Here is a 25,900-nt window from a genome sequence, read left to right on the forward strand (position 1 = left end):
AGAGGGTTAATAACATGTGGTTTGCCATGGGAAGCCACTGATTATAATATTGTCACCTTGTGCATTATAGACCTGCTGTGAAAGTAGTGGCATTCAGCGCTGTGCTGATGGAAGGGAAAATTTTATTATAATTAGAGCTCTTCATATTCGAGTTTCTTAGTTTGTCAATTTGGTCAGTAAGAGTGGGTGCAATTGTTCAGTTGATTACAGGGAAGAAATCTGGCTTGCTTTGACATTGTTTCATAAACGCTGTCTAAGAAACATGTTGATTTATGTCTTTTTGAGTTTTGTGGGCTATATTTAATATCACACGGGACTGAGGTATAGGTTACTTATATCTTGTTGGATATAAACTATTTCATTTTCACAGACTGATCACTAAAGATAAGTTGTTCTGAGGAAGAATTCTCAATCTTGCATATTTCTATATTCATGTTCATTTCTAACAGTTTTTCTTCGTGTGAATTACTTTCATTCTCACTACTTTCATGCTACTACCAAATGTATTTTCTATATTTATTTCAAGATACCCCTAAAGGCCCTCTTCACGAATGATAACTACTGACTTTTATACTTTCAGCTGGTAACTTGAGCAAGATTGGCTAATTTACAACTGCTGCTTAAAAAAGGAAGGTGGCTTTTCAGTAGTGATGTGTTTTAACTTGATTTTTTTTTGTAAATCTTGCTTGTAGTGCAAAAAGCAGGACAGGTCTGGTTTTATCTAAAAATGAATGTTCTTAACTATGATTTGTGCACCATGTATTTTGAATTGGTATAATGTAAAAATTTATTGATACACATTGTGCAGGCAAATAATGTATTTTTTGGACAAGCTGCATGCTGAGGTGTGTAAGAATAGTGGCTTACCTGTGATAGCAATGGCATATGACTTTGAATGTGTCTAAAATTTATTATATATGCGTGATTTGAAGATAGCTACATGGGAGGTTTAATTATCTTCTGGATGTACTTTCGGGACAACAATTCTGGCAGTTGCATGCATGCATTTTAGTTACTGGTGAACTGTTACAAGCCCTAGTAGATGTGTCCATTACAAGCCATAAATACAGATCGGTCCAAGTCTTTGAAAAAAAAAAAAAAATGTGAGGAGCTATAATAGTAGGCTAAGTTTAATGCATACAAACTGCACAGAATGCTTGAATTGTGCAGTGAATTTATTCTCTGTGTAACTTGGGTATTATTTTCCTAGTTTCATTTCTAGTTGAAGCAGTTGGTAGAGTATCTGTTAATGCGTGATAGGCATCCACAAAGTTGATGGATGGTGTTTTTGTCTGCCAGTGGCGACAGTTTCTTTGCAGAAAATACTTGAAGCAGGGCTAGCTTTGCTGCTGCTGCTGCCATTTACTTTACCTGGGTGTTTTGTGTTTTGTCACAACCCCCTTTTTCTTGGTGTTTAGGACACCCAACTGTGAGTTTAAAATACTGATAGGCTTTTCTTGAGGTTGTATGGTTCAACTAAAAGAACTGCATGTTTGGCCGCAGCTGATGTAGGACAAGGTTCAGTGAGAAGCCATTGTCCAGCATTGATTGTAGCTGAGCTGATCATAATCATGGTGACTGCATAAACACATAGCCAGTTTGTTTTTGCAAGCTGAAGCTAATTGGTACCACTTTTTTCGTTCCTATTAGGAAAACAAGTAAAGAATTTTGCAGTGTCTGCCTCTTTCACTGAGCTACATGCTATCATTGTGCATTATTTTTGAGTGAGCTTTCCTGTTTTGTGGTTGTCTGTACACTGCTAGATAATCTTTAAAATACTGTCGACAACGATCTTGTTTGCCTGTTTTGGATCTCTTTGGTGATAATTCTGGGGAAATGTGGGCCAAATACATTTGCGGAGAAGAACAGGTGATTTATTTTGCGGCAAAGCAGCATGTTTGTAATGGCTGTAAATGGCCTTCATTTTGTGCTTGCTTGGGGGACATGCAGGCATTTAGTTATCATATTAGGAATGAATTCTCTACCCAACTGCTCTGGATGCTTTATCCAGGAGTTTAGGGATCATCATGACACAAACAGGGGGCATCAGAGTTCTTGCCATTGCTTCTCCTCCACATGCTGCCTTTTCCTGTTCTGTGCGTTGCATGGCTGAACTGAACTGGAAAGCAGGGTTGTTTGGAGTCCAGCTTCCATCATGCCTACACTGTATTTAATGCTGCTTTGTTAGTAACATCATTATCAGCGATGCATCCACTGCAGGACAAAGGCCTTGCCCATTGATCTTCACTTATCCTTTTCCTGCACCACTTGGAACCTCATTATCCCAGCTAGTTCCCTTATTTCATCTGCCCTCCTAACTCTCTGTCATCCTTTGTTATATTTTTCTTCCCTTATAATCAGGGGAAAGGATTCATCTGGAGGTATTACCTCCTGTGGTGGTTCAATACTTGTGGCATTCAGTCACTGAGAACCAAGGTTGCGGGGTTGTATCCCGGCCCTGGTGTCCACATTTCTATAGAGGTGAAATACAAAACATTCTGATATGCTGTGCAAGGTCGGTGCGCATGAGAGTCGTAGGTGGTTGAAATTAATCTGGAGCCATTCATTGTGGCATCTCTTGCAGCTTACATGCACCTTCAGGACATTAAACCCCACATTTGCTTGCTTGTATGGTTAAAAAGTATTGAACTTTTTAGGTCTTTGTCTCTTTGGTAGTTGTGTAGCTGCCGCGTTGGTTCAGTGGTTATGATGCCCGGCTGCTGAACCAAAAGGCGTGGGTTTGATCCTCGCCATGGTAGTCGCATTTCAGTGGAGGCAAAATGCTAGAGGCCCACGTACTGTGCGATGACAGCGCACATAAAAGAACTCCAGGTGGTCGAAATTATTCGGAACCCTCCACTAGGATGTCCTTCATTGCCTGAGTCGCATTGGGACATTAAACCCCATAAACCATAAAGCAAACCATCTTTGATATTTGTGGATACTGAGCAAAATGATTTATTCATCATGCTGCAGCACTAGCATAATGTTGCTCAAAGCCTTAAGTAGCAAATATCTTTTTTATTTTTCAGGCCCAGCCAATCCCTGCAGAGCTGGTGACCAAGCTTTTGGGCCACCGTGTGGCAGTGAGCCCTATTGTAACTGTGGAGCCTCGACGTCGCAAGTTCCACAAGCCTATAACCTTGACTATCCCTGTGCCACAGGCGGCAACCAAAGGCATGATCAACCAATATGCTGGTGATGCTCCCACTCTGCGTCTCCTCTGCAGCATAACAGGTAATACTTCCAGCAAAACACTTTAATACCTGTTTTCTATTGCCTGGATCACGGAAATAAATATGGCACTCTGGTGCATCATGGTGCACCAGGGTATTTCGGCCCCTGGTTCTTATTTATTTAACTTCAAAGTTGACATTGTTTGTCCATAATGTTTGGGTATGGTATTGTTGTGATTCTGTCGCAGGGCTGAAAAACTACTCTAATGTGCTTGAGGCAAACATTATCACGGAATAATCGTACTGTATGCTTTGGTGACTGCCAATATGATTAATGATGTGGGATTTGCACCAGTCACCTACAGATAGTTCATACCCTTATTACGTACAGATAGTTCATGCTCTTACTACGTTGTACTGTAAAGTGCTAAATATTGTTACACCACAACTCTGCGAAGAACGTAAGCTAGGCTGAGCAAGAAAAAGGCAGATACAGAGCCAACAATTACATTCTGCTGTTTGCTTATTTACAGAATATGGGCTTGTTTGAATCAGTGAGCATGTTTTGACATTTTTTTCAAAGCTTTCATTTAGCATGGAATAAAAACTCACACATCTAAATAAGAAAAAGCTGAAAATGGTGGGCACTTCGGTTTTGCAAAGGTTAATTAATATACTCAAAAACTGCTTTCCTTTTGTTGTTGTTTGGTATAGCAGATTTTTAGTTATTGTTGCGATTATTTTTAAGATAAGTTAATTTTATTAGTTACTTGTGTTTTGCAGGACTTCGTTTGAACGCTATGCAAGTTGCTTGTAGATGGTACTGAGCTGTTGGTTTCACATGCTTTTGGGATAACAGAACTTTAGTTTTTGTGTGCCTTTTTCATTTTGAATTTTTTGGAAGGTGTACATGTTTAGCCCAAATGTATTTTTGTAAAGTTTGAGTGGTTATTATTGCAGTGTGCAAACAGGGGTATTTTCCTGCTATTATGGCGGTTACTTTGCGTGTAGCCGGCCAAGTAGGCAAGCTTTCATGCCAAGTACACGCAGGTGTTGCTCATATGTGACATCTGTGGTGCAATAAGTCACAGTCACAGCAAGTTTGGACAAAATAGGCAAAGGCAGAGCATGTTAAGAATGTGTTAAATAACCCAGTGTATAGAAATAGGCACTCAGTGGAAGAATGTTGTATCTGGAAGTAGAACGAATGGAAGGCTTACTGTGTCGTTAGTAGTCTTATACGACACCAGGTACAGTAGCGGACAGAAGAAAATAGGCCATGCTTCGTTGGGCAAAGTCTTCTGATGCATTACCTAGCAAAAAGTGATAAATTTTTTGTGAATATTCAAGTAATATCTACTTTCCCCTTTGTGCACACAGGCAGCAAATGTTTCTGTCTCTGTTATGCAGTGCGACAGAAAAGTTTGAACACGGAACCTTGGTCCATATTATTCTGTCCGCGACTGTATGTGCAGGCGAGACAGGGAGATATCTATGAGGTGGGCAGTTTAAGGGTCTGCGGGGAGAGAGAGCGTCCTCCAGTGTAAATGATGTACATACCCCCTTGGGAATTACCTTTCAAGGAGCAGTCAATTGCTCTCCAGAGGAATTGGGCAAGTTGCCTTCTGTGACTGGCGAGTGCACCTCCCTGACATCATGGCAGTGACCAGGAATGGAGGAAGAGGCGGGGGTGTCCCTCCCTTGCACCCAAGTAATGGGCATGCTGTCTAATGATGTCAGCACACTCGCCGCTGGCTAGGAGAGGAAACACAGTATGCGTGTACTCCACTGTGGCAAAGAATTGGCATTGGAATTGGCTTATACTGTTACAGTAATACCTCAATAATTTGAAATCAGTTTATTCAAATACCTGGTCAATTTGAAATTTTTTGGTGTTCCAAAATTTACCATGCAGATTTTACTGGATGATTTCAGCAGTCATTGGGCTGGTGAATTGATAAATCATTGACTTTGGTTGTAGCTGCTCAGAACCTCGGTGTGGTACTGACACGGCGTTGGCACTGATCGTGGAGTAATGCTTGGTCCATAAGTTGAGAACCGTAGCTGGCATTTCTATTTGTTCCATTTTGTTTGCTTGCTCTTTACGGATTTGCCAGCATGTCGCTTTGAGCTTCACTGAGCTAGCCCTAGTGAAGCACCGAATTCCCCCCACTCTCCCACTTTTTTTTTTTTTTCAACGGAGGGAGTATACCACTTGGTCAGTAACTGACCGTCAAGTGTCCTTGTGGCTGGGTCTGACCAGCGAGGCTATTTTAGTTGTACTGTTGCACATCACTGGTGCAGGTTTGCAAAGATTGTGTGCTTCATTTTGGGCTGTAAATCGTAACTTTGTGCAGTATATTTGAACTCGTATGTGGGACTTTTCACGCACCACAGTCTTTTCTTCTTATGGCTGATTAGTTGGCTTTCTAAATAGTTTTTGACAATTCTTTGTGCACCCATTACAGTGCTGATGGGTGACATATCTTAAAAGCCTTTAGAAAGACATGTTAAACGTTGGGTCATTTTTTTTTTCCTCTTTTCTGTTTAGATCTATAACATGTGGCTGTTGCTGTGCTTTGTGTGTCATTCTGCTTGTGCTGCCTGGGCATATGTGCTGCTGGCATTGAGGCATATAACCTGCAATACAAAACTGCATGAGAGTTTTCACGTGCACCTCACTTTGGATGATGGTCGTTGCGCTCAAGGAGGCCTGCCAGTAGCTGGGCTTCTCTTTCTCCACTTTCTCCTTTGACTCAAGCCTCGGTCTCTAACTGTATCTCCTCTCCTCCTTACCCTTCCATTTCTCTTGAGCAGCCAGTCGAAGGCATGGCCAATTGACTGGGGAGTACAGGCTCGAAGCAGGTCTCTACATTTGGCTTTCTCTTTTTACATTTTATTATAAGCTCTTCAGTTTCATTTCTTGCTTGTCTTAAGACCACCCAACCATTTTTTTGCAAGCTCGTCATCAGGTTTCCTTCCATTCAACGTGCTCATGCATTCTGGCGTTGTTTTTACCATATTTATTCATTTCCCTGCATGGGTTCATAGCTTTCATTCCTGCCCTTTACATTGTTTTTTCTTGTAGGTTTCATCCAGGTACAAGTTTTCATTAGTGGCATCCTTCATCTTTGTTTTGGTGTTGCATTCATAGCTTGAAAGTTTTCATTTATTTCATTCCCTCATCCTGACTTATGAGCTGCCCTGAGTAGTAGCATGTTACTTGGCAATAAAAAAAAAAGAAAACATTCCACTTCTGAACTAAATGAAAGCATGCACAAAGTGCATGATGCAAGGACTCTTTCATGTCTCTGTTATAATGCCCTGGCAGAGGTCCTGGCAGCCTGGGCAAGTGCCTGATACTTCTTGCTATAATGAGCAGATGTGTTGTGATCATGTATATCAGACTAATATCAAATAGGTTCAGGATGGAGCCAGGCCAAGCTTCCTTTGTTTTAATAATTTTCACTGAATTCAAGCACCTAAGATGAGTAAGTATCAATGTAGTTCTTCCTCTATTTAGATCCTCCACTTGCTATCAGGCAGTGCATCACCGTGGGCTCCGTAGCACTGGCACCTGGTAGTGCATTTTTACGTGCAAGCTTCAGAGCTGAGGTATCACGAGGGACTGCCTCCCCCCCTTCCTTTATGTTAACTACTTGCCGGAACATACAGTTGACTCTCAATAATTCAAACTTTAAAGGCACCAAAAATTCGATCGAATTATGTGGAGTTGAAATTAAAGGGAGCCTTTGAATTAATGAGAGTTTATTGTTTTTGCGTGTGAACAAAACAGGTCAGCTCGGATCAATCGAGTTAAATGGAAAGAATGAATTTGTGAACACTTGTCACATCTGTTACTGTATTTACTCGAATGTAACGGGAGTTTTTTTTTTTTTTTACTGAAAATGCAAGTGAAAAGTCACCCCTCGCGTTATAAACTAATGTTATGCTGAGACGAAGGCATACTATGCCTTTTTCACTTGCATATTGGTTGATGGCATTGTGCAGGTCGGCCCCCAACTTCGGGAACCGGAAAAAAAGGAACGAAATAAAAAAAGTTAGAGTGCTGCAAATATTTAACTAAGGTGACTGGCACAGCAGGTCACATATTAGAGCAGCGGCAGAGTGAAGACAAACTAACACCAGAAAAGGCACACTTCGTGAATTTGATGCATCATTCCTGGGAAACTCTGTTAGAACACACGTGACGTAAACACCTTCATTTTGTTCTATGTGTTAAGGTTCGCTAGGTACCCTCAACGTCCACAGCACCACTGATGTCGCAGATGAATGGTCGTTATCCGATATGGGTGCACAGAAGTATGATGCCACTATTGCACGCAAAAAGACACTCTCGGTGCTCTCGCTGCTTTCACTGCTTTTCTCAGTACCTATTGCACCTTTTGGCAACACCAAACTCACATGCTGCCGGGCAATTTTTTGATGGCTCCGCTTGTTAGGCGATGACTCGTTTAAATGCTGCCTAAAACAGTCAGTGACGTTTGAGAGGCTTGACTCATCACATGGTTGTGTGATTGGGAGAAGTTTTGTTTTTCTGACGAGGCTTCTAAAAGCACATGGTAAACGCAGTGATGGGGCGGTGGAAATCCATGCTTAGAGGTCTTATCTGATAATCTTTTTCGCGGCGCTCTTGAAAAAGAAAAGGTCCCTGAAACCTTCCCACAAAAACGGGTAGCAACTGCTGTACTATGTTAAAGCTCGAAGGGGCGTCCTCGCCTTCCTATGAAGACGAGCCACGGGAAAGCCATTCTTGAGGTACTTCATTATTAGTAAATTTCTAACTTTCAGTTCAAGCATGCAGCCTTGTTCCTCACATTGCTATTGCGTAATTATTTTTTGTCTTGTCTCGGGTCTGGAAAGCCGACCCTCGCATTAAAATCTTGTGCTTTTTTTCGCCTGTTTCGTGCCCCTCAAAGTCGACCCTTGCATTATAGTCGTGGTCGCCTTACATTTGCGTAAATATGGTACATTCATTTCATTGTCACCTCATGGTATTCAGCATGCTTTAAGAATCCCTTTTTGTGCATCTATACAACAAAGGCCAGGTAGTGAAGTTTTGAGAGCCTTGGGAAGTCCGAGTTATTTACCATATAACTATAAGCATTACAAAAAAATCAAGCAAGCATGCTGTTGCGTAGTTTTCACCAGTGATTTCTCTGTTTGTTGGATTTTGTGATTAGGTTGAAAAATATGGCTAGTGCAAAAATGTGCTCCTGTGTCTTGTGCCAGGGCGTGCATTTCAGTGCACCATGCATTTTAGTTTAGTGTTTTAACCAGACCTACTTTGCATATCCTTGGCAGAAATTTGCCTGAATGGACAGGATCAACTTTGATTTCATCGCCTTGTACTAAACAGCTGCAGTAGGAGGGCTGTTACAAACAGTACTGTTTGTGACTAATGCTCGCAGCTCTACAAAATGTGGCAGCATCCATTTTGTTTTGATTCATGGCACTGTGTTTGGTCAGCTTTGCAGAGTTGTATTTCTGGAGTGAGAAGGTTAGGATTTGCAGGCTAAAACACCTCTCATCTTGCACACTGCTTTGTAAAATGTTGTCCGTGTGTTCACCCCCACCCCCCCTTCCCCCTTTTATTTATTTGACCATAGCGGCCACACTTCAGCATGGCAGTGGTTTTACTGATGCTATGCAGCATGCTTTGCTTGCATGCTAATGGTGAACACTGCTTGTACTATGAGACAGTAAGCATGTAGCATTTTTTTTTTTTGTATCAGTGAACATTTCCTTCCGAATTTTAACAGTGCACTTTTACAAATTAAAAGTTCTAGAAAGTTTAAGTTCAGTAATTTAAAAGCATTATGGTCAGTAACTCTTGGTGTCTATAATGGGTGTATTGAGAAGCAGTGTAGATTTTGCACCATGTGGTTAGTCAGTTCATATTATTATTAGCTTTATTGCTGTCTTTCAGTCTAGTGTGTAATGGGTATGTTGACAAGTAGCATAGCTTTTGTGATATGTTGTTAGTCAGATAATATTGTTACTGAGACATCGTTTAGTCTAGTTTTGTGCGTTTTATTTCATTTAATCTGACGCAGTTTCTGCTTGCTGCTACTGTTGTATTGTTGCCAATCACACGGTTCCTTGGCATGCCCCCATATTTTTGGCTAAACAAACTTGGATGCTAAATCTGTTTCACAAACTGAATCGAATTTTGTGCAGCATGTAGAGGCTCATTGTTTTATTTTATTTCTGTGCATAGCACCCAGTTGGTAGCTATTGCTGCCCTGAGAATGGAGTCGTAGTCGATTGCTGACAGGGTGGTTGCTGAAAGTAGTGATACTTTTGAGTGAGACTGGCCCTTTATTATGTTGTAAAAATGCCAGAGAATAAGGAATCAACCATACAGTGTCACTGACATGGCTTAGTGCCTGCCTTTCAAAAGCTTTATCATTTTAAAGTTTGGCAGTCAAACTGCATCCTGAAGCATTTGCAGTTAATCCTTGTCAGGGCAGTGTGATCAAACAGCATGAATTTCCTAGTACGCATGATCCCTGTTTTGTCACTAGTAAAAATATGACTTGGTGAAGGTACTAAAAATTTGCTGGAGCAGCTAAATAAAAATGTAAAATTTGATTAGTTTTAATTTCAGGAAATGTGCCTCAAAATTTTTATGTATAGATACCTAGCCACAGGTTTGAGTTGTTTTATGAATAATAACTTGTGTTGCATTCCTATTAGCCGTGTGTGCCATGCTAAAAATAGATTTCTGGCTGTGGTATGAGCATTAGTTATGGTTTTCAGTGATCATGCTTTTGTTTGTTTAATTACTGCGCTTGTTATGGGTAGCTTTGGAAAAATAAGGCCGCTACTCACAGGACTAGAGGAAAGAGCATTTGGAGTAAAAGTTGAAGGCAAATAGTTCAGATGTGCTGATTACTAATTTCATATTACAAGTTCATATGTTGTGAATTTGTAATATGGAATGAATTATAAAAATACTATTTATAATCATACAAATTTATACATATGAATTTGCATGTTTACACATCATACGTCTTATAGCGACTTTTATGTACAGCAGGCATCTTTTATAAGGTGCAGAAAGAGGTTTTGCCACTTCAATAATACTTTAGGGATGTGTATATAATACCATGGTAGAGAATGTGGTAGAGAATGATAAAGTCAGAAGTCATTGCGGTGAAAGTTGCAATGACACTTTTCTAGCAATATGAAATATTTAATTTATAACGAGATATTGAAGAGTTAATATTGTATATATTTGTATAGCATTTTTAGTGCCTGTACTGTTAATCATACAGCATTACTAAAATTTTCTATTTAACATGCTGGGAAAGGCATGGTTTCTCTATCATAATGCTTCAACCTTACTTTTCACACCATCTGAAAGTTGTATGTCATGTGTGGAGTTACAAGCATTTCTTTATTCAGCACATTCTTGCAGCACTTCAAGCACTTCAAGCAGTGTGTAAGCTAATGAGCTTGATTTTTGCTTTTTGACTGTTAATCTATGGTATGGTATGTGGTTTTCACGTGGTATAAATATTGTGTTTTGAATGGTTGGTGGTCGACCTAAAACAGACCCTTTTGTGCAAAAACAAAAAAGGCATTCACTTGTGGATTATTGTTCTGTGGCAGGTAAATAGATTAGTTGTGTGATTTTTAGTCTTTTTTATTTTTGCTGATTGAATGTAATGGAACGTGAGCGCTAACCTATAGCTGAATGACCATTTGGTGCTTACCTTTTGCACATGTGAAAAGTGATGGTCGATTGTTTGATTGAAATTCAAATTTCAGGCGGCACAAACAAGGCTCAGTGGGAAGATGTGACTGGGTCAACACCACTTACCTTTGTCAATGACTGCGTTTCATTCACGACAACAGTCTCAGCCAGGTCTGCCCTTGTCTTACTTACAAATGCTGTGCATGTTTTCATAGAAATACAGAATAGCAACTCTTATTGAATGAAATGAAATTTCACTCCTGCTTGGGCCCAAAATTTCTTTTAGTATTGTGGAAGAAATATAATAAAAAATTGCTGGTTCTGAGGTTTTGTCTCTGTAGCAAAAACGCTTGCAGGTCCAGTATCAGTTAATTAAGTATTAAGTTTTAAATACAAGCTTGCTGCTCTCTCTCTTATGAAACGAGAATGCTGCTAGCATAGCTTACTGTATATAGAAAGGTGATTTAGTTCAAAAGTGGACTTTTACTGTTGGAATGCTTAGAATGTGATAGACTGTTTTTAGGTAAGCATATACTTTTTTTTACAGAGTTGGTGCATAAGTTTCTTCCTCTTTTTGAAAATTCAGAACACAAAGTAACACTCACTAACGATACTTGAATGAACTTGTTCTTTAACCTTAGAAAAATAAGGCTGTTACCGTGTGGGATTAGTAAAAGCATGCTTGCAGCTGCAGTTAATGCACCTTGTTGTAGCTTTACCATATATTGCAACCAACTGTTATAGTGCCAGCTGTATTGTTTGACCAATCAGCTGTAAAATATTTAGACTTTGCCAATAGTGCAGAAGGTAGCATATAAAAGGTTGATTTGTTGAGTGACTTCTTCATGAAATTAGTGCTATGTTAAGGTATCTTTTAAAGTTCTTATGTTATGGCATTACGGTACTGGACTTTCTTCGTCAGTCCGAGTAAATTAGAAAAGGCTGGATTTACTTTGTGTGCTGGGATGGTGTTTTAATAATTTCTCCTTTATTTAGGTTTTGGCTTATGGACTGTCGACAAGTGAGTGAAGCAACCAAGTTTGCAACAGAGCTATATGCAGAAGCAATGCATGTACCATTTATGGCCAAGTTCGTCGTGTTTGCGAAGCGTCAGGACCCTATGGAAGCTCAGCTGCGCGTCTTCTGCATGACAGATGACAAAGAGGACAAAACACTAGAAAGTCAAGAACACTTCACTGAGGTGGCCAAAAGTCGTGACGTAGAGGTAAGGGCTTGTTATGCTTCACAGGCATACATTTGAAAAATTTGGACCATCTAGTTTTGATGTCGAAAGGTGACCTCGAATGTGGAGCAAATCGAGGCAGAAAAGCTAGTTTTTGTTCCTGACAGCACTCCATAAAAGGCTGCAACAGAGGGTTTTTACTGCTCTCATGTGCCATGACTTGGAACTTAAATACACGATTCCCATAGCTTCATTGCTGCCAGTCCAATGCCTGAATTAACCATAATGCAACTAACACTTGTATGATTCCGGTTTCGTTCACAGCTTGAAGTATTGGAAAAGCTTAGTCGTATATTAGGAGAAATGCCCCTGGTGTAGTAAGCTTGAGTACTGATTTCAATCCAGCTGAACCTGCTGCCATTAAGGGGTCAGATGTAGAATTATTCTTCATAATTATGATGTTACGCCAGCTCTGTACATTCACATTAGGGCAGAATAGGTTTTGGACTCTAGGAATTCTTATATCCATCTGAAAGCATGAAGGTGCCACCTGGTCATGTGCCCTCTCCACTGCCTCTTTGTCTTGTTGTGTTTACATGCAATGAATTTTAAAGCCTGGTAGTGTTAAAGAGTCAGTGCACTGTTGGAACACTGAAAGCTGAGTAGATGCTAGCATGTTAGGAACTGGGCAAGATTAATTAGGTTGTAACGCTTAGTAAATTGTGGCTTTGTCACACTGAGCACCACCTTGATATCAGCTGCTAGTTCAACCCTGTTCCTGTGCTTACTCCTAAAAGCAAGCACCAAAAATGCCTTTTCACAGGTATAAGTGATTACTAAAGGAAGCAATGCATCTATTGTTCTGTCAGGGGGGTGCGGAAAAAGTGAAGCAGCCTCTGTTCAAAATATGACCATATCTTCATTGGCACACTTGTGAAGTACTTGCTAAGTCCAGACTGCAACTCATAGAGACCCTAGATTCTATAGAACCCACATAGAGAACCCCCGGAGTGGAATGTCATTGTCATAATTGCTTTAGCACTTTTAATTATCAGTATTTTTGTTTTGTGTCAGAAAGTTGACTCATGCAGTGAGAAGGTGGTCTGCCACCAAAGTTTCTCAGATCTTGTCTGCTTTGTGCATCAAAACACTGTAGCTACTCCTAGAATGTTTAGCTAATATGGGATTGCACCCCCTGTTGCTGTTCAGAGCTTAAATAGAGTGAAATAAAGCAGTGTAGTGCGCAGTGGCTTTCTTTCCCCTTGTCTCACTAACACTGAAAAAACAACAAGAGCGAGCCAATTGGCTGTTTATATTTTCGTAATGCTTAATGAGAGTAGTGATCAAGAAGAATGTACTCTGCACGAGTGCAGATGTCTGTAATTATTGATAGGTTGCCACCATCACTAACCTTGTCACCTTGAGGCTTCATCCCTTTCATCATGTGTAATGCAACCAACCTGGTGTGTAACTCGTTGACCTCCTTGCCTTTCCGCTTACCTCTCTCACTGGCCTTCATTGAAGTATTGTTACCCACAGTGAAGGCTTTGTGCACACCATCAGTTGTTCATGTTTTTTGGCAGTGTAGCGTTTCTTTTGTGCTGGTTTTATAAGAATAATAGTGTAGTGCTTGCTGCTTGCTGTCTGAGAGTCAGCGTTGGTAAAAAGAATTGTTAAGCTGCACCAGTGACTAATTACTCTTCATGCCAGGTATTGAAAAGGCATTCAAAGGTGTCTGATTTGCTATTGATGCCTGTTTCTGAGTCACCTAATTGAATTAATTTGTGGGTGATGTGCACAAAAATGGCTTGCGAGCTTTTATATTGGTCTCTGGGGTGCACTGTTACTCAGTGTTCTCAGCTCCAGTAGGAAGATCTTTGTTTTACCGTTTTTCTGGACCATGTGTGCTAGCCAGTTCTCTGGCGAACATGCTTGATAATTGAGCAAGTAGCGTCTGTAATTTGAGCTGCTTGGCAGCAGTGTGATGCAGCTCAGTGTAATGCAGCTCAGCCACTGTTCTCTCTTTCTCATAATGCCTGTGCATTTGAATCTCATTGGGGCGCAAGTGTGGGAGGCTGTGGATCGGGAACCAGTGTGTTCATTCTTTTACTATCTGCATAGCCCCATTTACCCCATACTTTGCAGTCTTGTAAAATGGCATCAAGTTTATATGCACATTGTTGAATTGGGAACTTTTTTGAGTACATGAAAAATAAGTGCATATATATTGTGGCATAATAAAGAGAGTTTGGCAGTAATGCAATAATTAGTGCTTAATTAGTTGTAACAGTGCAGTCTAACAACTCCTGTGGCAGTGGTGCTTTCTTTTAATTGCTGTGCTGCATAAAACATGCAGATCAGTCATGTTTCAGACCAGATGTGCAGGGCATTTTTAAGGCTCTTTGTATTTCTTGACTGATAAGGCGTTTGTTGATTTTCTTCAAGGTGCTGGAGAAGAAAAGCCAATACCTTGAGTTTGGGGGCAATTTGGTTCCTGTGACCAAGTCGGGCGAGCAGCTGCAGCTGCAGTTCCAGGCCTTTCGAGAAAATCGACTGCCCTTTGCGGTTCGGGTTAAGGACCCACACCAGGAGCCTCTCGGACGGCTTGCGTTCATGCGCCAGCCACGGGCTGCCCGTGCGACAGAGCCCCCGCAGGCACCCCTCTGCAATCTCAACATTGCCTTGCCTGAGGTAAGGCTCGCTGTTATGTGGGAAAGATGATGTGTTTACCTACCAGCTACTTTGTTCTGCAGTATGAAGCCTCACAGAACCTCTCGGAGCTGGTTACACTGGAGAAAAAGTATGGCTTCGTCGAGGAGACAGGCCTTGGTAGGTCCATTCATGTCACTTCTAACCAAGCTTGCTTGGCATAGAAAAAAACATTGTATCTACACACCAAAACAAGATGTGCTAACCACACTACTATTAGTTTTGTCTTTTTACTTGAAATGGTGTGCTATCTGTCATATTGTTACTGGCAAACGAACATCTGCAGTTGATTCTTAAAATTGTTTGTTTTGCAACTTTATAAAGCAACACTCAGTACGTTGGCTGCTAAACGCTAACTTGTTGCTTTTATTTTGAAATATGTGGTTGTACAAGTAGAATGTCCACATTGGGAAATGTAATTTGTGGTGACTTGCTTGTATGAAAAGCACACACATGAAATATTTTTAACACTTAAGGGTGCTGCACTGAATCGTAAATCAGTGTGACGTTTTTTTTTTTTTTTATTGAAGTTGTCATTGAAGAGAAACGAAAAGCTACGAGTTTACAAGGCATTATAAGTGTGTCACAAAGTCTTTGTAGTTCTTCAAAATTTTCTTATCAAGTACTTAGATATGTTAAGATTTGAAGATTTGAAAATTTTGGAACTAAAGTAACAAGATTGCATGTTTCTTGTGTCAGGAGTGAAGACAGTGTGCTGATTTCATTGGCTTGGCACATTTACTCACTGCAGCCAAGCCTGAGCTAATCCACCGTGCAGACCTGAGGCTCTCCGACATTGCACGAGAGCTGGGATCAGACTGGCCAGCTTTGGCAGCACAGCTGGATGTGCCAGAGCAAGATGTGGCATCTATTCGCACAGAATGCCCAAGTGACCTGGCTCAGCAAGCGCTGCTCATGCTTCGACTCTGGATGAAGAGAGCTGGAGGCCGTGCCACAGGTAGGCACAGGCTTCCTCAAGTTGACAGTTAGTGTGTGTGATTCACAATATTGTGGCATGTGAGACCGTCTAGGTTTGTTATTTAATTTTTGGAAGTAACAAATGACTATTGTTCTCAGTTTGACAATCGGGTAGAGGGCTTTGAGAAGCAAGTTGTCTGCTTGCAGGCTTTGGCCGTTTGCTTAGCTGGTGTGAACTTCATTGTGCTCATTGTGGCACATAGCTATGAAACATGGCTATGGTTGATTTCAATAGCCTTGTTCTTTGGGTCTATTTGTTTTAGGTCTATTTGTTATGTACAGTTATGCCCTCCTGTGGGAAAGGCACATCGAATATTTCTCATTTAACATGTTCTGCTGGCAAGCTCAGCCATTGGTCTGCATGCTTAGGGCATGTGGAAATGTTGGTCCTCTTGAGCTGCCATGATAGCATAGTGCCTATGGTGTATAGCTGCTTATCCCAGGGTCGCAGGATCAAATCCTGGCTGCTGCGACCGCATTGTGATAGAGGCAAAATGCAAAAATGTTTGTGCTGTGTGATGTTAGTGCATGTTAAAGTATCCCCAGGTGGTCATAATTAATCCAGAGCTCTCCACTACAGTGCCTCTTGTAGCCCATGTCACCCCTACATGCCAGATAATTTGTATTGGTTGTGTGCACTTTGTTGAAAGTCACAAAATGAGGGGTTTTACAGCACTAATGGCTATGACTAGTCCTGCCGACCCCCCCGCCCCCCCCTGGGGATGTCATGGTCCGCTCAAAATGACATCAGATAGCTAGGTCACATGGCCCAGTGCTATCAGTCACATTGTTACATTATTATGACCCATTAGTCACATTAATGGGTCATGTCACATGCCAAGTCTTGTTTTTATCACATTGTGTAGTTTTTTTTTTCAAAGCTACAAAATGATTTTAGAGCATCAGCTGTTATAGCCGCTTGGTGGTAAAACTTCATGTTTCTTCTGAATCTGTTCCGTCTAAATGGCTGCGTTTAGAAATGAAAAGCATGGCAAGTGATCGCTGCTCTTCCGAGCTGCATTAAATTATGCCAGATGGGCTATGGGTTGGTAGCATGCGTATTCATTTTTTGTGTGGCCAGGCTGGATGCACGTTTTCAATTGTGCCTTTCTGGCAACAGCATAACTCTTGCGCTTTTTGACTTGAGTGCTATTGTTTTTTAAGTGACGTTGCAAAGGGCAGAGAGAGAAGACCCATAGTGCAGTTTTTAGCATGGCTGCTGCCGCTTTGAATGAAACTTAGGGCTTTGTACTGTACTACAGGGGGCTCTGAACAGTTGGAAGAAATCTCATAGATACTGGGGCAGAAGGTGGAAGAAATCTTTACAGCTGCCACCACACAACGTTTGCTTGAAGATCGTGTTCTTATTGGCACTGCTAGTCTTTTTCCAAGTTTTTTTTTTCCCCTGAACAAGACACAGTGTAATTTTGGCTGCTTCTCACTATATAATCACATGAGGAAAACCTCAGAAACGGTCTCGTATGCTTATGAGCATGTTTTTATGCAAGACTCTAGAGTTGAGGCAGAGTTCTTCAGCATCTCTCTAATGACCGTGATGCTTCCCCGGAAGTTTGATATAGAGACAGGACCTGCTGCCAGGGGTGCTGCTGTGATTATGGGGGCCAAGAAGCGGTGCTGGCATGGACAGGTCATGGCACAAGCATTATGTGCAACATGGTTTGAATTAGTAGTTGCATCATTTTAGTGAGTCGATATAATTCATGTTTTCTTTTTTTGAGATAAATGCAAGAGTAGCCAGGTGTGTAAATTCAGGTTTAGCATCAGTTCGAGTTTGAGATTTTTTAATTTCACTGTAACTGTATTTGCTGGCACTGCAAATCATTAAAAAGTATGCTATACTGGAAGTTAATCATTTCTTACTGACCAGAAAATTCTGTTGTTTTGAACATGTGTGCGGTTGTCTGCTTGTAATTCTTTAGGAAACAACCTGGAGAAAGGCCTACGTATGATCAATCGAGAAGATATTGTCAACAAGTGCATGTTCAACGTAGAGCTTGTGACTGATGATGTCGAAAAAGCTGTTGCCAAAGTTCACCTCGACCAGTCCGGTAAGTTGAGTCTGAAAAAGAGGCATTAATCTTAGTATAGCGGTTGCCAACATGTGCACTTCTTTTTTTTATTGCATAGGGTTCGACACTTTCCGTGAGGAACTGGGAACTCCCAAAGACACGTCGCTGAAGAGGGATGCTTCCTTGGACGTCTCTTACGACGAGCAGGACCTCATGAAGGTCAGTTGCATGCACATCTTTTTAAATGGCACTTGCTTGCAGCCTTCATGTCTTACGTGCAGAAAAAAAAAAAAAATTCTTCCGTGAATTGCTATTGTTTATTTAAATGCTTTGTGTGGTAACATTTCAGATGTGAGCATATGATATGGAAGCATTTTTATACCATGGAATGTGCATGGTTTAATGCAAAAACCCACATTGTTTTTCATGGAATTGTTTTCTAATCCATATGTGAAATTGCTGGAACATGATTTCTATATTCTAGATTGTTAGTGCCAGGCCTCTAAAAAGACTGCATGGCTATGGCACAGGCCTGTGCTTACATCCTGATTACTGGTCGATTCCCTTACGGTTCTGAACCCTTTTTAGACACATACTGCCTCTGTGACATTACTGCTGTGGAGTGCCATGTTTTAGTACAAAGGTACACCCCCCGTCAAAAGTATACCGCCCGAGGGGTTTGCTTCTGAAGCCTGCTGCATGCCTCGTTATGCATCCTCAGCCACCGGAACCTCTCGAAGGAGGAATGACATCGAGTCCTCAATCCTGCCAAACCTTGGACTGCTAGATATGCTAGGGAGCCCCGCTAAACTCCTTAGAATCAAACGCCTTGGGCTGTATACTGTTGACGGGGGGTGTACATAGCGTGTAGCTGAGCTTGACGTTTACTACCTGCATTTTCTGCTTGGCGTGGAACTTTGATGTTTGTTTAAACTTTTCTGACATTTAAGGTAACCATCTAAGTATTGAATATTGTGCTGCACTGACCAGCAACCTTTTTTTCTTCCACCTTCCAGTTGCGCTCATGTGCACATTCCTGTGCTCTGTATGCAGTACAGTTCATCATTCTGGATATATTGAATTATTTTTTATATTGAACATTCGGAACAGCCTCTTGAAAAGCCCGTGCAACATTATAGCGCTATTGTTTGCCCATATCGAACTTGCATTCAGTGGAGCATTCGATATATTGAACTGTGTGCCCACTGAAGTTGATCACTCATAAGATACTTAGTGTGTTTCACATGTCTTCATGGTATGAAGCAACATGAAGGTTATGGTCGTCTTCAAGATGGGCTTATCTTTACTATCAGGCGAAGCCAGGAGGCGAGTTTGTTTGGTTACAACGTATTAGGGAGCAGCACTGTTGTAGTGTTCATGTGGGCAGTTGTATATTTTTTTAATATTCTGTGGGCTTTCTTTTTTTTGTAACTGTAGGAGCTGGGGTGAGGTAGTGGTTGATCGTTGTTGAAACAGTGTAAACAAGAGAAGAACGCAGGTACTGACAGTGTCTATGTGCACACCTGTTCCTGTGTCCTTGCCTTCATGCTTTTTCAAGAATTAATTTTTTCCTGTCCTGGAAGACAAAGTGCAAAAGATGGGGCTCTGCAAGTAGTGGAATTTTCTGTTGATTGTGGGACTTTTGGAAAATCCATGATAGTTGTGCAAGTGGTGATAAATTTATCTTTTGGGAAGAGCACATCCTCCTCCTTTTTGCATACTGCCTGCAGTGTGTATTTCAGTTGACTTTTGACTGAGGGCACCATCACAATTTACAGGGGAAAGTTTGAAACATTCCCAAAGGTTTGCCATTGAAGACAGGTTATCAATTTTATTCACAGAATCTAGGAAAGTGCTTTTGCTAAACCTGGTAGTAGGCTAATTCCTGCCAACGAATTCTAATTTTATGCACTGTTGAACTGAAATAAGCCAATTTCTTAGGTTTAAGAAAGATTTATTTCTTTGTCTGATATCAATGCAATACTTGATAATTAGTTTGAAAGCACAGTCATGCCTGAAAGTTTATGCAGTGAAGAAGCACTGCTTGAGTTGCATGTTGTGCTTGTTAATAAGGCATGCAGGCACAAGCTGGAGGTGTGTGGTGCACACTTGTCAGTTTTCGAGAATTTTTTAAAAAGAATTTGACATTTATGAATATAAATCATTGTGTAGCTAAATGGTGAATCTATTTGGCATTACATTGAATATATACAGCTAACTTCAGCGAGGGTTTAAAAATATGCGAGGCGCTCTGAGACGATGCGACCAAATGCATGTTGCTGGCTGTTGTATGTAGCAAGTCAGGCTACTTTTTGTATTGTGCTTTATTGCATAATTAGTCTATATTAATGAACCAACTTTGAAAGCAACGAAGATAGTAAAAAAATTCAGATGAAAAAGTTGTAGAACGGTATGCAAAACACGCGATTAAACAGTTTCTAACTTTCCATCTATTGCATATTAGCTTTTTTTTCGCTCACTGCAGATGCCCACGAAATACCAAAAAATACCACGTAACATGCCCGCTTGCGCGCCATGGTTGCAGTGCTCTCAAACATTCCGCATATAAACGAACAGGTCATTTAGCCCGGTGTGCTGCCGCTTGAAAGGTGACAGGGCAGCAACGCAGCAGCTGGCTGTGCGATTTACGCCAGCGGTATGCTTCCCTTGCAATGGCTTATGATAGCGATAAGCAGACATAGCCCTTATTGCTTGCACTCGCGTAAATCGCACAGCCAGCACCTGCATCGCAGGCTTGTCACCTTTTCAGTGGCCGCACACCCGTCTAAATGAGCTGTTCGTTAGCTGGGCACAACTTTTGAGAGCACTGTAATCGTGGCGCGCAAGCGGACATGTCATGTGGCATTTTTTTTTGTATTTCTTAGGCATCTGCAGCGAGCAAAAAAAGCTAATAGGTAATAGATGGAAAATTAGAAACTGTTCAGTCAGACGTTTTGCGGACCATTCTACAACTTTCTCATTGGAATTTTTCCCCTACCTTTGTCACTTGCAAAGTTGGTTAATTAATCTCGGCTAATTATGCAATTAAGCCCAATACAGAAATAGTATGAGTCGCTCCATACAATAGCCAGCAACATGCACATGGTCGCATCGTCTTAGAGTGCCGTGGCATATTTTTAAACCCTGGCTAAAGTCAGCTGGGACGCCCTGTACAGTGTCTGAAGCCAATCAAAGACTCACAATATCTTCACTGATGCTTTAAGTGTACTTGTTAAACATGAGTTAGCTTGGAGCTGTCGGTGTTAAATTTTCTGGCCTTTGTTTTTCTATTCATCCACTGCTAATGAAATACTGATTACAAAAGCTTTTGTTAGGGTGTTTCTTATGACTTGCCGGGTTTCACTGTCATCCTGGAACTTGTGTAATCAGAATTGTGAGGCCCTTGTTCCCAGCCTGTGGTGTGGTTCAATGGGCCTCTCCTCAGATGGGTGGTATGGTGGGCATGTGGCGGGCGGCCTCATGAGGGGTCATGTCTTTCACACTCTGTGCAAGGAGGCCGAGTCGGCGGAGGAGACGAGTAGCGAGACTGGATCGGTCCACGAGAAGCACACTGGTTCTGAGGCTAAGGGTAAGTGGGCTTGTCATCGTTGCTTATAGTTGCTTGCTTTTCTCAGACTCTTGAGGAATTGTGCCTCCTTTTTAGTTACATAAGCTTGGAATATTTCCGTGAATTGAAAAAAAAAAAAAAAATTTAAAGGGACACTAAAGTCATTCTTGCTCATGATTAGTATATCTTGTATAGGTTGGGTTTTTGGAGGCTTATTGTGAACTATTATATTAGCAATGGTTCAGAGCTGCAGTTTAATTACAAAAATTGAAGTGGCTCCAAGAGGCCTTATGTGAATTGTTGGGTATGATGTATTCGGTCAAGTATTATCATGGAGTGATAGATCATGTTTTTTAATCATTCGTCTTGCTCTTTTGTGCTTGTATTTCAGTGTATTATTTTAACAAGTGTTGTTATACCTATAACAAAACGCTGTATCTCAAAATCAATTTTGTTTCTACTAATGAATGAGTTGTGCGCCACCTCTCTGAAGTAGTATAGTTTTTTATCTTTCTTTTGTACCAATTAGTTTACTCTTTGGTTTCATGCTGTGGATAGATCAGCTGCAAGCTTTCTAAGAATGCATGCCTCAGAATTCATGCCTGGCCTTTGCCATGTGGTCAGGTGAAATGATTTAGTTAGGCCTGTCACCGTTTAGCCTGGATTTTATCATCTTCACAGTGCACACAGTAGCCAGCAGTTGAACTTTTGTCGTTCTTTAAAATCGTCAGGGAACCTGTGTAGCAATGACATGTATAGAAACTGTAGTAATTGCACCCTCTAATTCAGTTAGTAGTGACCTTCATTAAGATGTCTTAAAGTCTGTCTCAAAGGCAAGAAACTAAAATGGCCTTTTTCATTTTACTGTTCTCATGAAAAAATGCCTACAGGTTTGTCAGAAAAGCACTGAATGTTATTACTCATTTTTGATGACTTTAGGAGTGTGCAAAGAATTTTCTTTAGTGTCCCTTTAAAGTTTGATGCTCCTTGTTGTGAAGAGGAAGTAGAAATTGAGGTTCTGCGGTTTTAGTCTTGGAGGAAAGGGCACTTGCAAATTTATGGTGATAGATAATGAATTGCAAGGAAATGTTTTCTTAGGCATCTTTTTTTCAGGCTAACTTAGAGATTAAGCTATGGCCAGGTGTGATTGTATGCCTAAGTACCTGTGCTAGGGCAAGCAGAATATGAAAAAAAAAAAATTATAATATGCTTGTAGAAAAGGCTGTGACATACTGTAACTTTTATTAGGTTAGCATTTTTGCAGCATTCAACAAGGGCTGTTGTTTTTTTCTCATGTGCCTCCTTCTTCATTAACTTCGTGCAGCAGCTGGGGTATATTGACAGGACATAGTAGACGCCATCTGGAATCAGACTTTATAGTGCCTACTTTTTAGTCGCACTTCGTTTGCCATTTGAGAGGGAAGTCCTTAAGTCTGCTGTTATGTGTGGCAGCACTTTGTCACGTTATGCACATGTCTTTCAGCAGCTCACAAGCCATTGCTATGCTTGCTTGTTTTTTTTCCCACCACAAGCATATGTTTTTGCAAGAGATGTGCTGGGGTTATGGCCCTGCTTTCAGTGTGCTCGCTCTAGCTACTGACACGCTGCACCATTTCTAACACTGTTTGCTGTGCATATTGCAAGCAAGCAAGCTGTTTTGCTGTGCTCGTATAGTGGCACAAGTATGTTGTTTGGTTTGGTTTTTGTTTGGTTTCGCTAAAAAAAAATTTGTACTGCAGTGGCTGGGCTCCAGAAATGTGCATTTCTGGTGCTACTTTAGGATTAAAAAAAAAAGTCATGCTGCAAGACTCTATCCTACCAATCTGTATTTTGACCATTCCCTTGTTCTAGCTGATACCACATAGTTGGTAGAGTGAGGGAAAAAAAAATGTGCAGGAAGAGCTGTTTTACACAAGCTGAATTTTGTGTAAAAGCTGTTAGTACTTTTCGTCGTGTTAGTGCATTATACAAGGTGTGCTTTTTGTATTTACAGAAATGTGATGGAGTAATAAAAGAATTTTGTTTTGAGTCTGTATTTCTTCAGAGATAATAACTAATATTTTCAGGTAGTACATGTGTTTGTTGGTGTTTTCAGAAACCCGTAACTCTTGGAGATGTTCTTTTGCTTTATGTAGTTGTCAGTTCTTAAGGTTCAAAGTCAGGCCTCGTGCTTATGGATCAAAATTGTTTCTCTGAAGACCATTGCATAACCAGACTGCACTACTTTTTTGAAGGTCTTGCTGCTTGTGTAACTCTTGACATGCATTTCAGATTGCAGTGTTGAATGTTAGTTGCTGTTGCTGCTTTATCATTGTGTACCCAGTACAGCACAAGGCTTGAAATATTTTGCAAAGTCTGGGTAAAATAGAAAATTGGCAAACAAAAAATGTAATATTTGCATTGTGATCTCAGATGTTTGTGAGCATTAAAGCTTTTGTAGTTTATGAAGTAAGGAAAAAGAATGTTTTATTGGCAATGAATTAAAGTACAAAAAATGTCAATCTAGTGTAAAAACAGCATATTCAAGCTGAGCTGGTCTGTTTCAGTTTTGTGCCAGTACTGTACAGCCTTGCAGCTGCCAGTTTTATTTCTAGTGGCTGCTTTTTTTTCTAACTTGCTAACAGTGTCGGGTACCCATGGTATGTCTTAGTGGCTGCTGGTGCTGCTGCTTGCAGCTTGGTTGCAGCAGGTGCCGTGCTCGTACAAGCTGATTTTGTGTGTGGACTTTCGCAGGCTCATTTGTGAAGTGCTTAACAGTGTTTTGTATTAACTCTGTTGAAGGCCTTGATCTGAAATCCCTCATGCAATGTTTTGTTCATAATATTGCTCTGATAGGAAGTTATTCTTTTGCATAACACATGCATGAAAGGTTACAGGCAGTTGAGTCCTCGTATAACTACTGTTACAGTTGTATTGGTAATTTTAGTATATTAATGCTGCTCTTTTCCATTGGCAGCCTGCAAAAATACATGCATAAATGGTCTCTTTTTTTTTGCTGCAAGCATTTTTTTTTTCTGATTGCAATGAAGCACAATATAGGTGTAGGTAGAGGTGTGTTCCCACTGTTTTCTAGTCATTTAACGATGGAAGTGCACATTCTCAGCAATGGTATTGCTCAGTTACTCTTCCCAATAGTTTGACACCACAAGCATGAGTACAGTCATGACTTATTTTATGCACTAATGCAAGAAGTAGTGAGAGAAGCATTAGCTCACTATTCGCAGTAGTTATCGTTAGGCTGTTGGTTCAGTCAGAAAAGTATGTTTATCCGCTTGTATGTGTGATGAATTGCAAAGGATATCTTAAGACTCTTGGGTGCACAGGCATTTTCATTCTTGTTATGGCAGAGCACAGCAGAAAAGATTCAAAACATTCATTTGATTCTTTTGGTTCATGCTGCTTACCTACAGTCCTGCACCTATCTGCCTGTGATTTTGAAATGAGTACAGTTACCTTTAAGATGTCTTGAAAACAGGTTCATTCTTGTGTGCTACACATTTTATTAATTTTTTTATCATGTAAAATGTAGCTCTTCACAGTTTTTGATTTTGTGTATTATGACCATAAATGCATTGCTTATTGCCACACCTCTTACTATAGTGTACATAATTTCTTATTTCTTTTCCCCTTTCCCAGTGCAATTTTTGAGCACTGTTATTTAGCAATGATTATTGGTTGTGACAGCGAGGTCTTGACATTCCTGTAATATTGTTATATGTGGGCTCAACTGTTATGGAAAGCTAATGAATGTAAAAACTTGTAATTTTGCATTTTGGATGGAACCTTTGGATAAACCATAAGTGTGAGAAAGCTGACATCCTTTTAACATAATCTTAAATAGTTCGTCATTTGTGTCGCAACAATGGCACATTCTGTCATTTCTAGTAAGTGTGTGTATTGTAGGCAACACGTATGAACATTTTCATTGTTGCACTTGGTTGCAAGCTGATTATTTTTTTGAAGAGCATCATGTGAGATTCTGTAGTGTCTGTTCTTTGGCAGTAACCTAACTGAGGACTTGTTTTGTAGAGACTATGCTTTAGATGCTCCTGAAAGTGGAATGTTGTGAGGTTGCTAGTGTGCCACCCACCCTTGCCCCTGTAGTGGACTGACAGTTGCCCAGTCTTCTGACAACATTGCGAAGCCGGGCCGTAAGTGAGCCTGTGGTATTTTTTTTTAAGGGGTCCACCGCTTGCTTGGCTACTATACACGCATGCTGCTATTTTTTCACAATGCAAGCTGTGCTTTGGAGCAGCCTTTGTTTATGTTTTGGTTTGTTTTTGTACACTTACACTTTGACGGGTTGAATGTATGCCTACGCCTAATGCTAAAGTTGTGCTTGATTTTAGCCATATTGCACACAAAGCAGTTACAGGTTTGCCTGTTTTGTTTTGATAGTGACTGCTAACCGGAGTGAGCAGAAAGTTTTAAACTGTATTTATATGGGAGAATTCTCATATTTCTGCTGCATTGAGGTGTTATGAGGTATAATTAAATCCACGTTTTGCGCAAAACAGCATGCAACAGTTTATT

General features: G+C 40.7%; 1 protein-coding gene across 13 annotated transcripts in view; it reads left to right on the plus strand.

Moving 5' to 3' along the window:
• LOC149351412 (uncharacterized) overlaps positions 1 to 25,900 on the plus strand; it is a 214,447-nt gene that overhangs the window by 110,214 nt on the left and 78,333 nt on the right. For 8 of the 13 annotated variants that reach the window (XM_089580739.1, XM_089580741.1, XM_089580730.1 and 5 more), the window contains 10 exons: positions 3,033 to 3,237; positions 5,994 to 6,041; positions 10,974 to 11,070; positions 11,896 to 12,124; positions 14,528 to 14,773; positions 14,836 to 14,911; positions 15,543 to 15,749; positions 17,710 to 17,838; positions 17,918 to 18,018; positions 21,313 to 21,388. In XM_089580739.1, coding sequence (XP_089436865.1) covers positions 3,033 to 3,237; positions 5,994 to 6,041; positions 10,974 to 11,070; positions 11,896 to 12,124; positions 14,528 to 14,773; positions 14,836 to 14,911; positions 15,543 to 15,749; positions 17,710 to 17,838; positions 17,918 to 18,018; positions 21,313 to 21,388 — 1,414 coding nt within the window. The remainder of the gene's footprint in view (positions 1 to 3,032; positions 3,238 to 5,993; positions 6,042 to 10,973; positions 11,071 to 11,895; positions 12,125 to 14,527; positions 14,774 to 14,835; positions 14,912 to 15,542; positions 15,750 to 17,709; positions 17,839 to 17,917; positions 18,019 to 21,312; positions 21,389 to 25,900) is intronic. The other 5 variants (XM_089580740.1, XM_089580729.1, XM_089580737.1 and 2 more) reach the window with 2 other exon arrangements.

Source organism: Amblyomma mixtum, chromosome 3 (genome assembly GCF_055824585.1).
Source record: "Amblyomma mixtum isolate Tamu chromosome 3, ASM5582458v1, whole genome shotgun sequence".
NCBI classification, from domain to species: domain Eukaryota; kingdom Metazoa; phylum Arthropoda; class Arachnida; order Ixodida; family Ixodidae; genus Amblyomma; species Amblyomma mixtum.